This window comes from Athene noctua, chromosome 1 (assembly GCF_965140245.1).
Source record: "Athene noctua chromosome 1, bAthNoc1.hap1.1, whole genome shotgun sequence".
NCBI lineage: Eukaryota > Metazoa > Chordata > Aves > Strigiformes > Strigidae > Athene > Athene noctua.
The window spans coordinates 57,425,114-57,448,059 of record NC_134037.1 but is presented as its reverse complement, the minus strand read 5'-3'; the positions used below and the strand labels follow the sequence as shown (position 1 = coordinate 57,448,059).

The window sequence follows — 22,946 nt, the reverse complement described above, 5'->3', positions numbered from 1 at the left end:
CACTGAGTTGCTGTGTTGCTGTCTTGCAGCTCCCCAGTTTTTCTTAGAGTTTTATAAGTTTTTATGACAGTCCTTTTCCTCTTGAATTCTTGAGCTCTTAACTCTCCCTGTGTCCACAATCTTACCAATGCCTGCAGTTGTACTTCTTTTGTGCATGGTTCTGGTCTTTGTATTTCTATACCTGTTTCTGAGATATTACTGATTTTTCAAAAGTCTGAGCCCAGGGCTAGGCAGAGGCATTGAATCAATGCTAAGCCTTGCATTACAGCTGAACTCCTAGGAAGGAATTAATAACAGAGCCTCCGTAGCTCCATAGAAAACCTTAAAGTCTTGTATTATGTGGCTCTGGAGCACCTTACTTGGCAACCTAAATTTTCTTCAAGAAGACATTCTGGTATAATGAATTATATAGTATATTCTACACCTTAACATGTTTTATGTTAAGTATTTTATGACAAATTGTTCTGAAAATATATTCTGAATATTAACAAAGCTGAAGTGTAAATTTATAGTTTCCCTTAAAAAAAAAAAGTTTGTAACAAAGACCTATACAGCATAGGCTGATGTAAGAGCAATATAATTCATCCAGCGGAGTTATCTTCAGAATTTGACTATTACTCCAGAGAGATTGAAACAGAGGTGTTATTTGATTATTTCCATATAGTTGAACTTGAAGACTAATTGTTGATTTCTTTTATTTCTACATAAATTTTATAGATAAGGCATGCGGCATTTTTCATTCATTGTAACAGCCTGAAAAACTTCCCAAAGCTCAGTTTGGATTTTAAGATTCACTATTTTATGTGGGGATTATGTGTAGGAGATAAATGGGTAAAGACTGAAGGATAATCATATTAGCAGCGTAATTTTATAAAAAGCGAAAATTTCTGCATTTTGTCAACTCAGATCGAAGGCCTGAAAATACATACAGTTTTAATGATTTTGATAACTAAGGGCAAAGTGAAACTAGTAATTGAGAAGAAAGTTCTGTTTGTCTGTCTTTTGTGATAAATTTCTAATCTAACGTGATTAATCAAGGATATTAGAGTAGAAAACTAACTGAAAAATTAAGACATGCATTGTAAAAGTCAATAAATCTTCCTGTGTTAATACTTCAAGGAAAGGACAATTCTTGGTTAGATCGGGGATACTTAATGCTAGGTGAAATAATTTTTTGCAGTGACTGTATGGCAAGTATTTAGTATTTTTCTATCTTATTTCTGAAGGAGTTGGAGCAGCAGTTTGAGAAGGAGAAATTGCATTTGGAGGATGATAAGAATCAGCTCCGACAGCAGCTGGAAAACCTGAAGGAAGAGCTGACAACGAAACTGACTTCTGCCAATCAGGAGGCAAGGGTTAATTTAATCCTATCAGCTAATGTTCCTGTGCACTAGACCATATTTCATCAATAATGATCTTGTGCTTAGAGTCCAATACAGAGCTAGGACTATGCTGTTCAATCTGTTTAGTGCCTTATTTCTGTTTAAACAGGAGTATTCTTCAAACATTGTAAGTTACTTGACTGTTTCTGAATGATAATTTTGTTGTCCTTTACAAAATAAACAAAGCAAAAGAGATTGAGGTGCAAAGCAGTTGGCATAAACAGTCTTTCTTGGTTTACTCTGCTTATCTTCTCGTTAGGTACACAGACCTCTACACAAAATATGTCAGGAGATAAAGGGAAAATTAACTGTATTTAAGTTGATATTTGGTTACAGTTAATGTATTGTAAGTTCTGGCCAGCTTCCTGACTTGCACATGATCTTCATATATTTCCATCAAAAGATGAGACGAAATACTTACAAGACCCAAATTATTTGCTCTGTTTCGATATATGCAATCAATGTTAAATGTATCACATCTCAAAACAGTTTTAATATTTTGAGTTTGAAATTGCCACCTTTTCATAATATAATTTTAAAATTAAAATTATATTCTACTGATATCAAAAACATCAATCCATTCTTGTCGTCTTTCAAGAAAATAATTCATCAGCTTCATTGCTCAACAGGCCATACATCCAATTTCAATGTGTCCTTTAAGACATACTTAATTATGAATTAAAGTACTTTATTTGCAGTGATCCTTTTTATTATTGTTTTCTCTAGGTGGCAGGTGTTGGTTTCTGGCAGCTTGCAAATTGTACAAATGTTAAACTTGCTTTAGAACAAAACTGCTTGTTTTTAATAAATGGGAAAGTTTATCTTTCTAAAAGTGTATATTAAATTATTATATTAAAATGCTTCAAACCTAGATTTGATATTTTTTTACTTGTAAAAATTCTTTAATTTAACATTGATTTTATATTATTACTGGAATTTCATTTTTAATACAGAAACATTAAGTAATATTAAAGGAGAACAGGCTGTGCAAATAAAAATTTGTCTAGATTGGAATTAGAAACACTGGAAGAAAATTAAACCAAGATGATTTGACTGCCATTAGTAATAATTATGGACATTACAACCTTTTTGTATCTAGGTGTGTCGCCTGCAAGACCTAGTACGAAAAAGCGAACAAGGCCTTGGTACGGCAGAAGGACATATCTCCAGTCTTCAAGAGGCTCAGGAAATACTCCAGAAAGAACTAGAATTAACTAGGGCAAGACTGCGAGAGACCACAGATTCATTGTATAGTGTTGAGGTAACCATAAAGTTGGAGACCAAATTGTGCAAAGTACAGTCATGGTGATTTTGGTCTTGTTTTTAAAATGGCAAGAACTATTATAGTGCATATGTTATTGAAAGAGCTTCATATGGCTTCATTAAAAGAGAGAGTTCTCTTTTTTATTTCAAGCGGAGAGAAAAAAAGCTGGAAAACTAGGATGGGCTGGTTAGTTGTTTTGGGTTTTTTTTTGTTTTGTTTCATTGGCTGTTTTGGGGTGTGGTTTTTTGTTGTTTTCAGAACACTTTTAGTTTTTAATGGGTATTGCTGCAACCACATATTTCTGTGGTTATTATAAATTGTAGCAGCCAAAGTAGGTCCATACAAAATATATCCAGAATTGGATTTTTCAGACACTTAACAGAATTTTATGAGAATGTAAAAAGCATATGCTATGTAAGTGCTGTTCCAAACAGTTTCATGTCTTGGTGCAAAACAAGATCCACAGCTTACTCTAGAATTCACTGAAACCTTTTAAATTATTATTTTTAATTCATACATGCAATGCTTTCCTCAAATAATGGGCACAGTCTTCATTTCAGGCTCAAATTTAGAATTTCAGAAGATGCTTGAGCATAGTTTAAAGTTATATGCTATGTTATCTTTAAAGATAGCAGACTATGTGACCACTTTATACAACTGAAGCAATTAATTTGTCTGAGCATAAATATATTGCCATTTTACTTGGTTTAGATGGAAGTGGAACTGTCAATCTGTTAATAGCTCATTGACTTTAATACCAAGTGTAACCTTTCACTTTTCTTTCCTTTGTAAGCTAGGTTCATTTACAAGATCATAGCTATATTTGAAGTAGAGCAGCAAATATTAAAAAAATAAATTCCATGAATCTGTTTTCATACTGGTGTGTTTTTAACAAAAATAGCCTGAAACAGGATATTGGTTTGTTTTTTTAATTTTTCAGCTGTAGTCATTAGATGTGCACCCTATCATAGTCTACAACTTCCTCTGTTTTTTTAATAATTGATTTAAGTGTCCTCATGAACTACTGCATTTGTCTCTCTTTACCTGTTACAGCATTTAAATATTCATATATAACAGGTTACAGGGAATAACATTTATCTTAATAGATCTCTGTGGGAATTTTTCATGTATATATTTTTTAAAATTCTTACTTCAAAAAGTCTTAGTTAAATTTAGATGGCCATGTTTGCTTCTCATGAATGAAGCAAGCACTGCTGAAAAACATTCATGTAAGTATGATTTCTAGGTATAGAATACCTAACACTATTCCAGTATGGTCAAATTTGAACAGAAATTGATAGTTTTTAAGTGTTGTTTTGGTTTTTTTTTTTTTTTTCTGTGTTCAGTCTGTCAGACTGTTTCTAGCAGGTTTGTCCAGAAACAGAAAGAAGATCCATATATTTTGGATCAAATCCAGATAGCTCAAGCTTTGAAGTTCAAATACTGAATATTTGCTGCTTTAAAAAAAAAAAAAAATTCCAAAACATGCTTGAAAAGAGCCTAAGCAACCTGTTCTAATTTTGAAGTTAGTCCTGCAGTGAACAGGATTTGATGACCTTTTGAGGTTCTTTCCAACATAAATTATCCTGTGATTCAATGTATTTGAAAAGATTATTTCCAGAATGACTTAGTCAAAAAGTGCTTTTTATAGGAATGCAGAATTCTGTTCCACTGGTAAGAAATATCAGCAGATGTATAGGCGTTAATTGTGTGTAATTAGGAATTACACACTGAAAAAGTTACAGCTCAAGTTTTATGAGCCAATTGTAGCTAACATTTTTATAATAAATACACTTGTTTAAGGTTTGAAATACTTTTTTGCTGCTGATCAGTCTCTATTGTGAAGTTTGTGTTTACAGGGAGAACTAGATCAGGAGAGACAACAGCATGAGGCAATGATTGCTGCCATGAGAGAAGAGGAGAAATTCAAAGTTGATAGAATGGCTCGTGACTTGGAAATAAAATGGACAGAAAATCTTCGGCAAGTATTAATTTTTTTCTTTTATTCTCTAATAAGAAATGAAGTATGTGTTACATGCCAGTGTAATAGCAAATGAAATGTCAAGCAAATGTTTCTGTTATTATTTAAGATTTTCCAATTACTACCGAGCTCCTAATTCTTTTTCACTCTTTGCACAAAGTCCACTGCATTTTAGTTATTTGACCTTTGCTTTTAGACAGGAATGTAATAAGCTTCGTGAAGAGCTGAGGCTGCAGCATGAAGAGGATAAGAAGGCAGCCATGACTCAGCTGTTGCAGCTGAAAGAACGTGAAAAAAATGCAGCAAGGGATGGATGGCAAAAAAAAGTTGAAGATCTTTTAGACCAGGTAACTATAGCCTCTTTGAGAATTGGAAAGCCATTACAATTTAGTTGCTGGTGATTTATTACCAATTAACTGCATGAAATTGTGACATCTGTCTTTGAAATTAAATTTGTTAGGCATAATGCGTTTAAAAACTAATCGTTATCAAACTTTTAAAGTAATGTATAAAAACGCCTTAAAATTATATGAATGTCCTTCTTTACACTAAATGTGAATAAAATTTTTTACGGGGTGGGGGGGAGTGGGAGAGTGTTGACAGTCTCACTTCTTCACCGTAAGATTTTTTTGATTCTGTCTGCTCACCTATTCTGTTATAAATATTTACTAATGCTAATTGTTTGGAGTTGGAGGTATCCCCTATCTTTACAATAATAACACTGTACAAGTCACTGAGAAGTCAAAACATTCTTCAGTCTGTTTTTAAGTGATTTTTGAACATTATTTTGGGATAATTTTTTATAAAGAGATTTTTAATTGTAACTCATCTTTATAAACTCAGTTATATTAGGTAATTGACAGAAAATACTTACTCTATACTTTTTCCAAACTATAAATGCTGTAGAGCTCATATTATTGACTACGGTTTGAAAGAATAACTGATAATGAACAAATATATATTAAAGTAAGAGAAACAGATTTTGGAACTCCTTAAATGATTGTGATTTCAGGGTAGTGTTGTGGGATGGTTCTTAATTTGCTGTCTAATTTGAGGAGTCCAATAACTGAACATGCAATTGATTATATAGCTTCTTATAGGAACACAATTATTATTGCTGGTAAGGGTATTTAAGCTTGTAAAATCTTGTGGCTTAAGATCATAAAAGCTTTTCAAAAGGTTTTCAAAGTTCTTGGTCTGTTACTTTTTACAACATGAATGTAATAAGGCTTGGTCTCATTTGATTTTAAGTTTCACTTACTGCCTTTACCCAAGCTTAATTTACTGTCTTCTGCCTATAAATAGCATTTTCTGTAGGAAAGTACAATTTGAAAGGGGTATGTTAAACTTTCTGTAGTTCTAACATACTTTAAAAATACTTAATCTCTACTTTTTAGAAATACCATAATAAATCTAACCTACAGTTTCATAATGGAAAACCAGTATATTACAAATGAACAGGGGTTTTTCTGCATATGGAAGAAATTTTGGAATTGGAAGGCTAACTGGAATAAGGAGAATTTTACTAGAGAATTTGCATATATAGGAAATGGTCTGCATATGCAAAATGATTGGGTGTTTTTTCTTCATTCCTTTTACTGTACGAAAGTGCTGCACCATTTCATAACATGTGTATGTTTGGAGGATTAATAAGAAACTAAACCCTGTGAGTCTTCACTTTCTTTTTATTATCCAGCTGTTGCTTTTCCATACCAGTATTTGAGTTGGATAGATATTTCATAAAGATGGAAAAGTTATTGTTGGTGGTAGGGAATTAAGCTTTCTGCAAGAATTAAGATTCTGCAAGAATCTACTTTTTATTCATTACGCTTGGAGGAGAGAGAATTCCAGACCATAGCATACAGGATGGGTAACTTAACTCTTAGAAAAATGGGTTTGTAGTAAGTTTCCTCCTGATTGCAGTACACAAAGGGTAGCCTCTGGGAGTTCCACTGACCTGAGTCATAGAATCGTAGACTTACGTAGGTTAGAAGAGATTTCAGGAGATCATCTAGTGTCACCTCCTGCTCAAATCAGTCAACACTTGAGTTTGAAACAGGTTGCTTAGGGCTTTGTCCAGTCAGCTCTTGAATAACGTTCAAGGATGAAGATTCCACACCCACTCTGAAAAATCTCTTCTAGTGTTTAATTATCCTCATAGTGATTTTTTTCTTTGTATTTAGACAGAACCTCCTCTGTTTCAGTTTATGATCATTGACCTATTGTGCACCACTATAACGGGGCTAGGTCCACTTTCTCTGTAATCACCTCGTAGGTACTAGAATGATATTAAGTCCCACAAACCCTTCTCTTCTTTAGACTCATTCTCCATGTTCCAGTCCCAGCCATTTTGGTGGTAGCTTCCACTGAACATGTTCACGTTTATCAACATTTTTCTTGTGCTGGGGCAACGAAAGCTGAATGAACTGCAGGAGGAGACAGAATGTGCCCTCCAGGTGATGTGCAACAAGTGCAAAGTCAAAGGGACTGATCTCTTCCCTCAAACAGCTGGTTGTTGCTACAGCCCAGTATGCCGCTGGCATTCATTGCTGCCGGGCCACATGCTTATTCATGTTTAGCCTACCGTTAATTAGGTTATGTGAAGCAGATCTGTAACCCGGTGTGAACCAGTGCAGGGACTTAGTCCATCCCATGTAAAGGACTTTGCATTTGTCCTTGTCGAATTTTGTGAGGTTCTTATCGGCCCATACTTGCAACCTATGTAGGTCCCTCTGGATGACAGCCCTACCTTTCAATGCATTGTGCCATGCTGCACCTTCTACTCCTCCCACTTTGGTGTCATCTACAAACTCCATGAGGGTGCTATCTGTCTCCTTCTCCAGATCATTGATAAGGTACTAAAGTGAATAAGTCCTGGAACAGATGCCATAGGAACTCTACTTGTATAAAGTTTTCAGATAGTGAACCATTAATTGCTACCCTTTCAGCCTGGTAATCTGGCCTCATCTGTCTGGTAGCTCAGCCATCTGAATTGTGATTCAATCAAATACAAGGATGTTAAAAATCTTGCTGAAGCTGACGTCACAAATACCCCCTGCTTTCCCCTCATCCACAGATCTAGTAATTTCATCATAGCAGAAAAATGAAAGATGGTATTTTCGTATGGAAGAGAGTGGAAGATTTTTGGTATATGCTTCATAATGTAAGATTATTACACACCTTGGTTGTGTTAATCTAGAATGATGCTACTCTGAGTGGAAACTGTATTGGGCCTCCATTGACAGACACTACAGAACTACTGCAATAAGCCTAGGTGTGCTTGGCAGTCTGTAAATGTGCAATAAGACTCTTACCCCAGAGGCTTCAAAGTCTAGTTTAAACAGACTGAAGACAGTGACAAAAGTGAGGTTGTTCTGCTATTTTATATATATATATAAATAAATATATTAAAAAGTTAACAGCATTAGGAGGAATTAAAATTTTAGTCCATCAAAAGGATATCTGTTCATACCTGTCTTCTCTCAACTACACTGAGCTAGGACAGCCTGAGATACTGCAGTAGGGCTGTTAAACTGTGAATTTGTCACACCCACCCCCAGTCTTCATTAGTAGGAAACCCATTTGAAAGGCATCAAATCTTTGTAAAAAATTAGAGCAGAGATTCAAATCTTCTTTCTACAATTCAGATTTTTTACACCTGAAGCATTGGTCTGGTCTGTACCAGCAGTACTATACATTAATTTATCAAAAGAATTCAAGACCAAGGTCTCTGCTAAATCATTTGTAAACTCCTAACTTGACAGAAAATGAGGCCTACATGTGCTCTTTATGTTGAGAAAGTGTCCAGACCTTTACCAATTAGTTGTATAAATGCTGTTCAAGAAGGTTACATTCAGAAATTAAATGCTTTTCAATACAGGTACATAATTTTCTCAAATGTATTGATGCATCTCAGATTTGATTTAAAAAGAAGCTACAAAAAAATGTAGCACCTAACTTGAAGTATAGGAATGGTTACGTAAGCAGTGTTGAAAAAACAGGTTTAAATTAATGAAGTGACACAGTATAGTTCCTTAAACTGTAGAAAAATACATCTTGGAATGCTGCTGACTGGTGCTGGAAAAACTGAATGAAGAACTATAAATGACAACAGTTTTTAAAAAATAAAAAGTTCAGTGTAAAAAATTTATGCCCATAAAGTCTTACTAACCTGGTTTCTTTTTTAAATTATGTTATACTAATCTACAAATTTCTGCCTTCTACTAGTTGCTGCATGTTTGATAGGTAAGATCTAGCTCTTCCATAAAGCAAAGTAATAGTTTTGGTTTTATATCAGTAATGCAAAGTGATCCCTCGTAGAATGCATGTAGGACTATTGTTATTCTAACAGTATAGCTTTGTTATGAGTAAAATAATTCTCTTGAGAGAAAATACTATTCAGCTGATTAAGTGCTTAAACACATTCTAGCCAGTTACAAAGCATACTTACCATTCACAGTGAAATGTGATTGGTAGGTTAACTAGATCAGCATCTGGAGACCAAGCGTGTAGTTCTTATCTCCGATATGAAAAATGGTTCTAGGAGACAAAAAGTGCTTTTTTTTTTTTTTTTTCCCTGTGAATTATACTAAGTACTTCTGCATCAATCCATATGACAGTTTCTTCATGAAATATGTAGCAAATTCAGATGTGCTAGCACTTTTCCATTTCACCTGTGTAATGGGCTTTTAACACTTTTCTTAAAAACACTTTACTGCTGAGAAACCTTCAGTTGTGGATGAACTAGCAGGAATTTTATTTTCTAAAGCATAAGCATGTTCTCTCTTCTGCGCCTCTGTGTTGCACAACCTTCAATTCTGGGCACTGAAATGTACAGTTTAAGACCTGTATTATTCTTATCTATTTCTTCTTGTGATAAATTTTTCTTTCTGTAAACTGAATCAAGTATTCTAATTGTGGATGGGCTTTTCTATATTTGAGCAAATATTGATTCTCCCATCTTCCTTTTCAGTAAAATCTGTGTTACAGTAAAAGTATTTGTCAGCATTTCTTTCCATTCTTACGTAGCTTCATACTATTAAGTGACCAAGCATTACTGAGACATTTTTCTTTCTAACTTGGTCAACTTTTCACGTGAAAAGATACCATCTTCTATTAATGGAAATATTAGAAGTAGTACAGTGAGAATGGACAAAAGTATACTACATATGCTTTGGTAGCTGTTGCTGATTTTTTCCTTTAGCAAAGATTCTCTTCTTCTTTGAAGAAGTTTTTAGAAGTTTCCTATTCAGAGTTTGTTTCTGTGATGGTGTGTTCCTTTTGAAACTGTCAAAATAAGTATGAGAAACTTTGATTTATATAAAAATGTAAATATTTCCTTCTGATGTAGACATTATTCAGATTATAGTTTTCAGAAAGTTTCAAGCTCCATCTTAATATCCTGGCCACTGAGTATACTATTGTTCATGAAGTGAAGTGGTATAGAAAAGTCAGAGAGCTGCTGTGCACATCTGTAAATGACCGTTGACCAGGCTGCTACCAGAGGGCAGTTATTGCTCCGTCTTTATTTGCCTATGTGGAGGTGCTTATTTCATAGTTGACGTGCATCCACATTAGCAGAACTGGGAAATGTTTCCTTCTCCAGCACAAGGATTACTGGCCTGTTCTACAGCCTGGGTAATCCTCGCTTTATTTGCTGTCAAATGGATGCTGGAACTTTCTCCAAGAAATAACCTGCACATATCCTGTATCAGTTTCCCGAAAGAAGAGAGATTAACTTTCAGCACATAATCATTTTACTGTGTTTCCTGTCACTTGATATTGTCCTGAACACACTGTCTAAATGCTTGTCTGTTAGAAACAGCGAGGAGGTAAATTTCAAGTAACTCCCCCCTAATTCTCTTTGGTCATTCTTGTATTCAGTAATACTAGTAAGGCTACCATGACATCTAGTGGTGGTAAGGGATTTGGGGCAAGATTTAAACAGCACTTAGAAATCTAAAATGTTGAAACCAAAAGAATAAAAGAAAAATCAAAGAGCAAGCAAAGAACAGAGGGTACCTGGAATGCAGTTCAGGGAGGGGTTTTATGCCTTTGCTTTCATCTGTAGATATTTGTTGTTTTTTCCAAAGGAGCACTGCTTTCTGCAGCTCCTGGAAACTCTGAGAAGTGACTACCACTCTGAAAACTGTGGTCTTAATGAGACTGTGCCACAACTCCTGCGAGCCTCACTCCTGTGAGAATCAGGAGCTTTGGGAGGTTCTGCCTAATCCAGTGTCTGTATACATCCTACCACTTGCCACTGATTCAAAAGAATTAGTATTCCTACATTCTAAGTGGGAAATCTATGTTTAAAGCAAGTCAGAAACTATTGTACATGATCATGTGTACATGTGAATGATCATGTAATCCAAAGTCTCTGCAGCCCTCAGAGGGCTACCTATTGAGGTTGCTTCCCCCTGTTTCATGTCTATACTTCTCAGTAAAGAATTTCCCTTGTTCTGGGCTCCCTGTTCTGTGCAGAGATGTGATCCTGAAGATTGGCTAGTGTATTTATTATATCCACATTGGTCACTGTAGTCTTGTCTGAAGCTTGAACATGAAAACAAATGCCTAATATTCAGCTGCACTATCTCTTCTGAGCTTTTAGTTATGGTGAACCTGTTCTGCCTGTACTGTGTGCTCTTCATTGTTTTACTCTGTGTTTAAAAGGTTCTGAATGTAACAGGAAATTAATTAAAGACCAGTTACAATTAAGAGCTACTCAGCAATACAGACAAAGCAACAGAACAAATCAGAGTCTTCAGAGTATTTTCAGTGGGATACAGTAAAAGTACTAATAAATGTTAGCTTTGTTGATCTGTTAAAGAAGAAATGTGTTACTGGACTTTTTCATCTCTTTTGGTTTCTTCTTCATTTCATTTTTTTCTCTCATGATGTTGTGTTTAATTAAATTTAAAAGTACATCTAGGCTGATGTTTGAAGTTACAATATCTTCATATCCAGCGAAACTTGTCTATCTGATCATAAACTTCTAATAAACTGGAATTTAATATTATCAGTTTTTGTTTGGCAGTGTTTGAGTTAGGAGACTGAAAGACTTTTTAATTCTACCTGTCAAGGGTTGAAAAGAAAACTAAATTCTTAGTACAGTATGTAATTAATGATGCATGAATAAGTAAAGAGTTTAATTTGATAACTGGAGTTAAGTTTACGCTTCCAGAACTAGTAAATAGAAATCTAAGCCAAATCCAACAGTAATACCATTCCCCAAATTAAATTTTAATCCTATATCTGCATATGTTTTTCCCTTAAATATAAGATAAAGGTTCTGGTGAGAACCTAGTTTTAAAACATGACACTTAGCCTTTTTGCTTGGGAAGATAGTTGCTTGGGTAGCTTTTGCGTAGGTTCAAAACCAAGGAAAACAGTTGGATCCTGGGAGGAATGAGAGAGAACTTATTAGGTGGGCCAAGTTTGTTTGAAATTCATCAGATGATCTTGACAGATACCTCTGTGCTCCAGGAAGGATTAGCCAAGATGTGCATAAAATCCTGACAGCATTATGACAAATAAGTAAAATGAAATGAAGCTCTAGTACCATTTTGAAAACTTTAAAAATTATCAGGAGATTTAAATAATCTTCTCTTTTCCCTGACCATTGAACCTGCAGTTTGTCAGACTAAAAATGTATAATCAAAAATGCAAACAGGTGAAAGTATGTCAAAATACCTAGCATTTTGCATAGCAGTTTGATAGACTCCTACAACTGGAAAAAAGAGTTCCATCTTTTCAAAGCAGTGGGATAAGTACCCCACCTTGTAATAGTCTGGACACAGCACCTTCGTTCAGGAGGAAATCAAAACCAATTAGACCCCAGAGACAGTCATACATTTCAGAATGCCATATGTATACTTCATTTTCCTCAACAGAAAACTGTTGGGTTTTGAGAGAGGGAAGGGACTCTAAATGCTGCTTTTTCTTAGCAGTCAAATAGGGCAAACTTTGATGCAGCTTTTCCATTCCTAGGATGTCACAAGCCTCAAGCCAAGTACAAAAACATTGTAGTGGGAAACAGCTGCTTTCCAAATCTCTGCAGAGCCATCAGTTGTGTAACCACTGCACAGCCAGAGACGGTACATCTGCTGACAAATCAGTCCTCTTAAAACCAAGGATGTATCTTGAGAGAGAGTTTTGGGGTGGTTGCTTTTATTAGCTGGATAAAACAGACTTATGCCAAAGGTCCCTTCAGCTTCATCAGGCATCTCAGAAGCTAGTTTCTTTTACTAATACCTGATGGATGCACATAGGTTTTCTTCAGAAAAGTTAGCAGCATCTGTTGGAGGCCATACTTAAAATGAGGCAAAAGATTGTGTAGCAGTTTAGATCTTTTTTGATACAACAGATAAAGTTAGACCTTCCCCGATTAGGGTCTCAGGTATTACATAAGAATTCCTGTTTGCCAGCAGTATTTTGAAAATTCAGTAAACTGTATACCAAAGTCAGATCTTGACACAACTTGACATTGAAATATCAATAAGAAAAAGTGTTACATAACTGAAGAGGTGACGTGAAGACTAATGCTGAAATTTGGTGTCAAGCCTCTGTAATCTGGTTGAAAGTAGTTTTTAGCCAAGAGAAACAATGAAATGAAAGAACTTCCACGCATCCAATGAGTTAATGTCCTACAGAAAACAGAGCAACTGAATGAAAATCTGAAAGTGTCAGTGGTGCAGTAAATTTCCTTCTTCACAAAGATTACACCATTTGATTACCAAGTGTTGGCCCCTGTGGCAGTTGTGATGGGAACTTGAGCAACTGTTCCTTACAGCAAGCAAACCCAAAGCTTGAATAGTTTCAAATCTCTAAATCTATGCTTTGCTACTACACAGATTGGCTCAACTAAATTGAAAGTACAGCTCTTTCAGGAGACATGCTGAAATGGAGGTGAAATACAAATCTTTCCCCATGTATTGTGTGTAGGGTCTTACAGTCCTGCTGAGTAGCCCTCAATGATCGGTGGGTTCTAAAGATGCAGCAACCTCTTTGCTGTTCCTCTGGATCAGGAGGAAGTTCTCTTGGTTACATCTGAGGCTTAGTTGTGCATCTGCTGAAGGTGGAGAAGACAATACTTCTACTGAAAAATGAAAAATCAAGTAAAAGCAGGATAGCTAATACATATATACCAAATAAAGACGTGCTTTCAGAAGTTCCTGTACTTCCAAGAAACAAATACATTCATTTTTACATACTATATCTGCAAAGCCTGATTTCAGAGAGAACTGAGCAAGGATTTCTCATACCATAATGTCACAAACCAATAACTTGAATTCTGACATGTAGAAACAGTGTGATAGTTAAACCCACATTCTCCTTTTTTTCTTTCCCTCATCACTTCTCCCCATCAGAGAAATAGAATAATGATTATGCCTGCATTCTTTTTTGGTTCTCATTACTTTTTCCTCAGATCAGGGACTTTGCTATGGAAGTAGTCTTGAGGACATTTTGAATTTTTATGGAATTTCTTAATAATATTTCAACCAGACTTACTTCAGAGTGCTCCATTCTGAATGTGTCCTGTGTACTTTTCAATATGCAGCCATGTCTAATTACATTGCTACACGTTTTGCTGGAATTGGCCCCCATAAAAATGGACTAGCCTATATAATTTACTATTCTATCGTGTATGTATTTTAGGAAAATTATTTCCTATCTAGTAAAAGATGAAACTAATAAATTGTGGGCAGGTTTATTATTAATCTTAGTGAATACTGTTTGATTTCAGTGATGATTCACCACTAGCTGTTTTTGAGATAAATCTGGTTTTAATCTTTTAAAATATCTTTCAGTAATATTGTATAAGTGCACATTTTGATCAAATCTCATGTGGTAATAATTGAATACCATTAAAAATTCCTCTTAAGTATTATTTCTGTACAGGAGCATTTATTGCCCAAGTTTGTAGTGTTGACAAAGCAAGAAATCAATTATCAGGTGAAGGTATTCCTTTATCCCATGTTATGTTGACTGAATATCATCTTATTTTCACACTTGATGATTTTCTTGATTGACTCTTAAATAATTTTTTTCCAGTCTTGTTTCCAGGACTGATGTTTAGCTAGCTGTCCTGTAATTAAATGCTTTTGAATAGTGATGTAATACTTAGACTTCCAGATTTATAAAATACTTATGTATTTCAAGTTTTTGTTAAAAATTAATAAGCTATATTTACTGTATATTCAACATTGCCGTGTGTCTTCTTAGAACACCTAGGAATGCCAAATATATAAATTCAACTTCATTAGAAAATAATTTTCTTTTGGTCTGTGCATGGTCTTCTTTTTGCCAATAAAATCTGAGCATTTAATGTTGTTTTTGTTTTTTTTTTCAGAGGATAATTACTGTTCTCATTTCACAATCAGGAAATCTGAGCTGCAGAAAGATTGCTTTGAGTGAGGTAGCCAAAGAAATCTGTGACAAATCTAAATACTGAACTTGATTGGAGAGTTTTAGTGCAGAACCTTCACCAAAAGTTCGTTTTAATTCTGTTTTCTAGATCTCTGGAAAAACTTTTAGATTTGATGAAATCACATGTATTAAAAAGGTTAGCCCACCTTAGTACTTTTAGTTATAAGATCAGTTTGACAGCAAAGCAAGACCAGTTTCTTAGTGAAAGAAATCTTTTGTTCTGCAAGCAGTAGGGGGCAACCCTCATTTTCTTAAATGGCCTTTTTAATAGGGTAGACCTCAGAATATAGCTTCACAAAAGTATTTTTACTTGGAATTTATCTTCAGTGAAGAACATTAATAAGCTTTCTGCCTCAAGTGTAAAATTTAAATATTTCTGTGTTATACTTCAGTGGTGCCTAAATACATCTGTCAAAATTAAATCCCAAACATTGTAGAAACTGAATGTTTATTTAGGGAGAGCTAACTCCTGCTCTTCCAGGAACAAACCAGACACGTGGGAAAAAAGCACAGAAAAAATAGGTGGATTTGTTCAGATTGGCACTGTCAAAATCTGGTGTAGAAATTGGAGCTGTTAGATGCCGGTCTGTTATCTTGTCTGCTGGAGTATAATGTCTCCTAGTGTTACACCCTTACATACAAAATTGTTGCTTATAGCTCTCTTTGTCATTTTAGTAAGATAATTCTGGATAGTCTACAATACTGTGTTTTCATGTTGTGCTTTTCTGTAGATTCAGGAGAACAAACACTAATTTCTTCTTTTTGTGTTTTGACAAAGTATTATCTAAAAGTTCCCAACTGTAGGCTTCCAAGCTGGTGTCAAAATACCCGCTGTCTCCTGGAGAAAGCCATCTTCTTGACTGACCTGTGCCAAAAGGGGAAATTGGTCATTCTGGATTTGAAATTGCTCTTATGTAATTTCTGATGACTATTGTGTGCATGTGCCGATCTGCACCATTCATATCTATATAAGCACACAAGCATTTTTATATATATATATATATATATATATATATATAAAAGATGTGTACAATTTGTATGATCAGTATTTCATATGTAACGTTTACTTGGCAATAATGTTTTTTTTTGTTTTTCATTAGCAATCAATACTTGTATAAGTGGTACATTAAGTAATTTTTTGCTGGGGACTTTCAGGAAAAGTCTTACATACCCATCTTGTTCTGAATTTTAAGAAAAATTAAAATAGTATTTTAATATAAATGTCTTCGTTACAAACTAAACTAACTTTCTGCCCTTTAGCAGTGAAATTTGGTCTTTAATATTATGTGTTTAATATGCGTGTGATATTTCAGAGGCACAGCTGACTGTTGATTGAGTCCTTACGTAACAGCTTTTCTAACAGTAATGCAAATTGCTGTACTTAATGATGTCTTCCTGAAGTTATTTGTCATAAAGGAGAAGAGAAAACAGTTGGATAATTTCAAAAGTGTTCAGCTGCATAATATATGAGTATAGAGTAACATTATGCGAAGAGATAATGCTATCCTGTACGTTCAACACATAGCACAGGAAAACGCATCATTCTGTTCTGTGTTCAGTAGTTTATATACTAAGTGAAAGCAACGTATTCATATTTTTTCCAGATAGTTTTCAACTTATTTTTCCCTGACCAAACTATAATTAATGTTCTATGTCTTACTCTCCCTTCCTTATCCCTTTTTCTTTTACTTAGTTGATTTCTGAATGTTTCCCTTTATTCCTGTGATCTTTTCTTCATAGCGGCACTGTCTCGGTGAAGCTTTGCATAAATCTATCAGCAATGTAAGTGACTTGCACTTACAGCTTGTAAACAGGGCATGTTTGCACTAATAAATCTGCATATCCTGTAGTACTGCTTTAGAGCTTTAGCCTATGAAGTACAATACATGGTAATATTTGAGAGAAGAACGTTTGCTGCTGGTTATCAAAAGCTTGTGTATTGCATCCATTCATCTGTGTAAATGTATATATCGCTGGACATCGAACACTATGCACATGGTCATAATATAAGCAGCATTTTTGTCATTGTTAAAGCAAGCAAGCTTGTGGGCAGTGCAAATGTATATTGCAGAGCTTCTACAAAGCATGAGATTGATGCTGTATTATAATTTGCAGTTTTGCAGTGCGAGTCATAATTGTAGCCAAAATATTATTTCTTTTTTTTTTTTATTTTAAAAATTCTTACCAGTGTTTTTAATGTGCTGAAAACCTTGGATAAAACTATTGAAAGTTCAGAGAACAGTGTTTAAAGCTATTTTCTTTTGAATCGTCAATACAGGTGTACATAGAAGGGGATGCTCCAAAGATGCACAAAGGAAGGCACTAATGTTTTAAAAAAATGTGCTCTTAAGAATACCAGTATATCCACTGAATAATCAGAATTATGTTTAAAATTATGTACTCTTCTAAAAATAACTGTTAGATTTTTAACATTTTACGTACTTTCAACAACAAAAAGTCTTATTATTAGAAGCATAGTCTAATCTGACTTGCTTGTTAGAATCATTTAATCCTCTATGTTTATGATCCTCTATGTTTATGATCCTCTATGATCCTTTATGTTCTGTAAAGTCTACTGGTGCAAAAAAGGCATGTCCAGAGATTGACACATTTCAGACTGTGGTTTTTCAGTCACTTTTTAATCTGGTGGAAGTGTGAATGGCTCTTGAGAAGGGTATTCCTGATGTCTTCCAAGATGGCTTTTAAGCCAGATGTTAGACTTCTCTTGGTCATCGCAGTTAAAATGTTTCCTGCATTTCCAAGAAAGAAGTGAAAATTGTTTTGCCCTTGGCCTGTGTTAAAAATGTTTATAAATTATATACTGAGAATTATCAGAATTTGGAGCAGGAACATAAGTGAGAGACACATTTAACATCAAGCCAAAAATACGTTTTTTCATGTCATCTTAATAAAAATTTGGCTAAGATACTATGGTCGACTCTGTTTGAATGTTATCATTTTTAGAGCATGATGATTAAATTACCTGAGGTTCTGCATGACTGAGCAGGATTTCCCCTAGAACTGTACCTCCTGAGGGCCATGGTGAACAGGACAGGGCAACAGTGAGAAGCCTGAGGGACAGAAACATGGTGAAAGGGACAAGTAAGAGTGGACAGAACACCTGTCCAGTATCTCAGTGTTTCTGCCACAGGCACTCAGAGGATGAGGAAGAGGATCTGAGCAAAAATTGTGGGATTTCCTTCATATGAGATTTTTAAGCAGTAATTTGTGCCCACCAAATAGAGTTCCCACCTAGTGCAAGAATTGGACTGAATAATCTCTTTAAAACTATCCTAACTGCACATTCCTATGATACTAAAAATGGAGTTAGGAGGAAGAAAAAGAGCAAAGGAGGGGAGGAGGAGGGAGAGAGATACTAGTGTGGGGTGGATGGAAGAGAAGGAGTAGAGGGGTTATACCTAAGTGACAGTAGTGATCTCAGGGAAGCAAATAAAAAAACCCCCAACAAACATGAGAATTTATGGTGGCTAAATAGGAATAGAGGTAATCTAAAGAAACGTAGGAGTTACCTAGCAGCACAGAGCAAAACTGGACCTCTAGACAGGGTCTGGTTTTCACGAGGTGTAGTCTCCAGAGAAACAGGAAATAAATCATAGAATCATAGAATGATTTGGGTTGGAAAGGACCTTAAAGATCACCTAGTTCCAACCCCCCTGATGGGTGAAGATACCTTCCACTAGACCAGGTTGCTCAAAGCCCCGTCCAACCTGGCCTTGAACACTGCCAGGGAGGGGGCAGTCACAGCCTCTCTGAACAACCTGTTCCAGTGCCTCACCACCCTCACAGGGAAGAATGTCTTCCTTATATCTCATCTAAATCTACCCTCTTTCAGTTTAACAATGTTACCTTTTGTCCTACCACTACATGCACTGATCAAGAATCCCTCCCCATCTTTCCTGTTGGTCCCCTTTAGGTACTGGAAGGCTGCTATAAGGTCTCCCTTGGGCCTTCTCTTCTTCAGGCAGAACAGACCCAACTCTCTCAGCCTGTCCTCATAAGGGAGGTGCTCCACCTCCCTGATCATCTTTGTGGCCTCCTCTGGACCTGCTTAAGCAGATCCATGTCCTTGTTATGTTGGGGGCCCCAGAGCTGGACACAGGACTCCAGGTCCCACAAGAGCAGAGTACAGGGGAAGAATTACCTCCCTTGACCTGCTGATCATGCTTTTTTTGATGCAGCCCAGGACATGGTTGGCTTTCTAGGCTGCAAGTACACATCGCCAGGTCATGAGCTTCTCATCAGCCAACATCCTTAAGTCCTTCTCCTCAGGGCTGCTCTCAATCCACTCATCACCCAGCCTGTATTTGTGCTTGAGATTGCCCTGATCCATGTGCAGGACCTTGCACTTGGCCTTGTTGAACTTCATGAGGTTTGCACAGGCCCACCTCTCCAGCCTGTCGAGGTCCCTCTGGATGGCATCTCCCTTCCCTCCAGTGTGTTGACTGCACCACACTCTTGGTGTCATTGGTAAACTTGCTGAGGGTGCACTCAGTCCACTGTCCATGTCTCCGACAAAGGTGTTTAACAGCACTGGTCCCAACACTGACCCCTGAGGAACACGACTTGTCACTGCTCTCCACTTAGACATCGAGCTGTTGACTGTAACTCTGAGTGTGACCATCCAGCCAATTTCTTATCCACTGAGTGGTCTGTCCATCCATCCATCCAATCTATGTCTCTCTAATTTAGAGACAAGTATGTCATGTGGGGCAGTGTCAACTGCTTTGCACAAGTCCAGGTAAGATGACATCAGTTGCTCTTCCCTTATTCACCAACTCTGTAACCCCATCATAGAAAGCCACCTGATTTGTCAGGCATGATTTGCCCTTAATGAAGCCCTGTTGGCTGTCACCAATCACCTCCTTATTTTCTATGTGCCCTAGCGTAGTTTCCAGGAGGATCTGCTCCATGTTCTTGCCGGGCACAGAGGTTAGACTGACTGGTCTATAGTTCTCCGTGTCTTCCTTTTTTCCCTTTTTAAAAATGGGAGTTATGTTTCCCCTTTTCTAGTCAGCAGGAATTCCACCGAACCACCAGGACTTCTCAAATACCGTGGATATTGGCTGAGCCACTTCATCTGCCAATTCCTTCAGGATCCGTGGATGCATCCCATCAGGTCCCATGGACTTGTGCACCTTCAGGTTCCTTAGATGGTCTTAAACATGATCTCCTAGAGTGGGCGCTTGTTCGTTCTCCCAATTCCTGTCTCTGCCTTCTACATATTGGGCGGTGTGGCCGGAGCACATTCTGGTGAAGACTGAGGCAAAAAGGGTCATTGAGTACCTCAGCCTTCTTCATATCCTGGGTAGCCAGTTTCTTTCCAGAGAGGGCCTGCATTTTTCCTACTCTTTATTTTATCCCCAGAGTACCTATAGAATTCTTGCTTGTTGCTCTTCACATCCTTGGCCAGATTTAATTCCATCAGGGCTTTGGCCTTCCTAACCTGATCCCTGGCTATTTAGACAATTTCTCTGTATTCCTCCCAGGCTACCTGTCCTTGCTTCCACCCTCTGTAGGCTTCCTTTTTGTGATTTTTCCCTTTTTATAAAGGCAACACTTATGGGTGAAAAGAAGGACTCAGGTAGGTAGGAGGTTACAGAAAGGTGTGGAAAGAGAAAGGGGCCCAAAAGTGGATATGGGATGAATTAGAGTAGATGGGGATGTGAGTAGATCACAGGGGACTTTAGATAAGATAAATTTATTTTTTTTTTTTCTGGAGAAGGAAGACAATAGCACATTGCAATACCAGATGAAGATGCAGAGTTGGCCAGGCTGGCACTTGCGTGGTGGAAACTAATCACATCAGTGGAGTGAGTTTCTAGGGTTGAAAAGAAAGAATACAATGAGTGGTTGTGTTATTGGTTTGTCTGACCAGCATGGCAGCCCTGGCCATGGTATGCTGAAGGAGATCAGCCAGAAAGTTCTGAGGCTTCTGAGGAAAATAGAACTCCATGATACAAGAGGGAAGTTTTTGTATAGATAAGTAAGTGGTTGAAAGATAGGTATTAAATACAGCATTACCACAGTGAAAGTAGATTATCAGTGGAGTTACATGGATGTTCAACATATTTTCTTTTGTGGGTTGTTTATGAATAAGTAGGGTAGGAAAGTCTGCAGGTTATAGAAAGTTAGGCCGGGTGGGAAGGACAAAGACTGAAGAATTATTGAATAGCTGTAAAAAGCCAAGGAACTTGGCAATAAAATGACAGATAAAATTCAGTGTAGATAAATGCAAAGTGGTACACAAGGAAAAAAAAAAATTCTAACTTCTTGTGTAAAATGACGACCCTTACCTTGACCTGTTACAACTAGAAAGTAGGTTCAGGGACTATGTTACGTAATTCCATGGAAATATCACCTCAGTGCTCAGTAGGAGTCACAAAAGCAAATAAAACATTAGGAATATAGGAGAGAAACAGAGACCATAACATATAAAATCATATATACTACTATATAAAACCAGAGTTTACTCTCATTTTAAATACCTTATGCTTTGGTCTCCTAATCTTAAAAAGACATAGTAGAAAAGGTGCAGAAGAAGAAGAAGAAATGTTATGATAGATATGAAATAGCTTTCATATAGGGAGTGACTCACTAAGCCACAACTGTTTCATATGGAAAAGGGTGTAACGAGGGAAATGATGGAGATATACAGAAACATGAGTAGAACAGAGTAAATGAAAAGGGAACTTCTTTTGACTCCTTTCCATTACAAGTATTAGAGGTTATGATGTCAGTTTGGCACATCTATGTAGAACTTGCAACAGGATATTGTGGATACTAAAAGCTTTTAAGCATTCAGGTAGTGGTTGTATTTAATTAATATTTCTTCCATGAATTTGCCCCAAAATACCTCTTCTGATGAAAGAAAAATTGCTGGATGCTGGTAGAATTTGGAGTCAAGATCCCTACATTTATTCCTTGACCTTGTTTTCCCTGCATAACTTAGGTTGGCTATTTCTGGAGGCAGAACAGGAAATTAGACAAACCTTTGGTCTGATGCGGTACAATTTGTATGTGATATTTATTTTTAATGTACTTAGTAAAAGGTTTTACATGTATAGTTCCAATTAGAGAATGTAGTATGGGCCTTCACTGTACTCCTTCATTTGTAGCTAATCTGTTTCAAAGGTATCTGAAGTAAAATACTGTTGATACGGTCTATTTAGAGGGTAGAGTATATATGCCCGGCCACCAACACCTGATGAATTTGAAATGCGATGAGCCATGCTTATTTCATTCAAATTAATTTGCTTGTTTTGTTTAAGTGCTAATTTTCCTTTAAGTGTAGCCTTTTTCTTTCAAATCTGCTTGAGCTGTGTCCTTCTGAAAAAACCCCAACATATGTTCGATAATACCGTTCATGCTGCAAGTTTCCTTCATATGCTGCTATTAATTTTTTGTTAAGTGGTGGGTTTTAATGTTCTGTAAATTAATAAATTGATGTGCAATGTCATCATTGATTTATCATAATTAATTTTAAGATATGCTTGAATCAAATGACACTATCGGACTTTCATTTATAGTTAAATTTTATGTAACGCTCTGAGGCTTGGAAAGTATCTTTATTGATTCAAATTCTTCATTACATAGCAATTTTATTTTTCCTTCGAGTCGCTGTAGCAAAATCCTCTTTTGGCTAAATCTGTTTTACAGAATTGGAGGGTATCTCTTGTGTTTGGCTCTAAACAGAATACAGATTTCGTATTTTCAGTTTGAAAAGATGCTAGCTGATGTGAAGAACAAAGCATAACATTATTATAAAAAGAAAATGGGACTTTTCAAGGAGTACTGTGTACTCTAATGTATTAAAATGCTCTTTGGGTGAAAAACATCATTTGTAAAATCAGGTATTTCTAAAAAAAAAAAG

At 36.2% G+C, this 22,946-nt stretch overlaps 1 protein-coding gene across 9 annotated transcripts in view; it reads left to right on the top strand.

Moving 5' to 3' along the window:
- The window catches only part of FAM184A (family with sequence similarity 184 member A), an 81,974-nt gene that overhangs the window by 38,073 nt on the left and 20,955 nt on the right, over positions 1 to 22,946 (top strand). For 8 of the 9 annotated variants that reach the window (XR_012632839.1, XM_074896209.1, XM_074896210.1 and 5 more), the window contains exons 6-9: positions 1,227 to 1,349; positions 2,482 to 2,643; positions 4,506 to 4,627; positions 4,824 to 4,974. Coding sequence is in view for 8 of the 9 variants with exons in the window: in XM_074896209.1 (XP_074752310.1) it covers positions 1,227 to 1,349; positions 2,482 to 2,643; positions 4,506 to 4,627; positions 4,824 to 4,974 (558 nt within the window). In the remaining variant the exon portion in view is untranslated. Of the gene's footprint in view, positions 1 to 1,226; positions 1,350 to 2,481; positions 2,644 to 4,505; positions 4,632 to 4,823; positions 4,975 to 22,946 lie in introns of all 9 variants that reach the window. The other variant, XM_074896207.1, reaches the window with a different exon arrangement.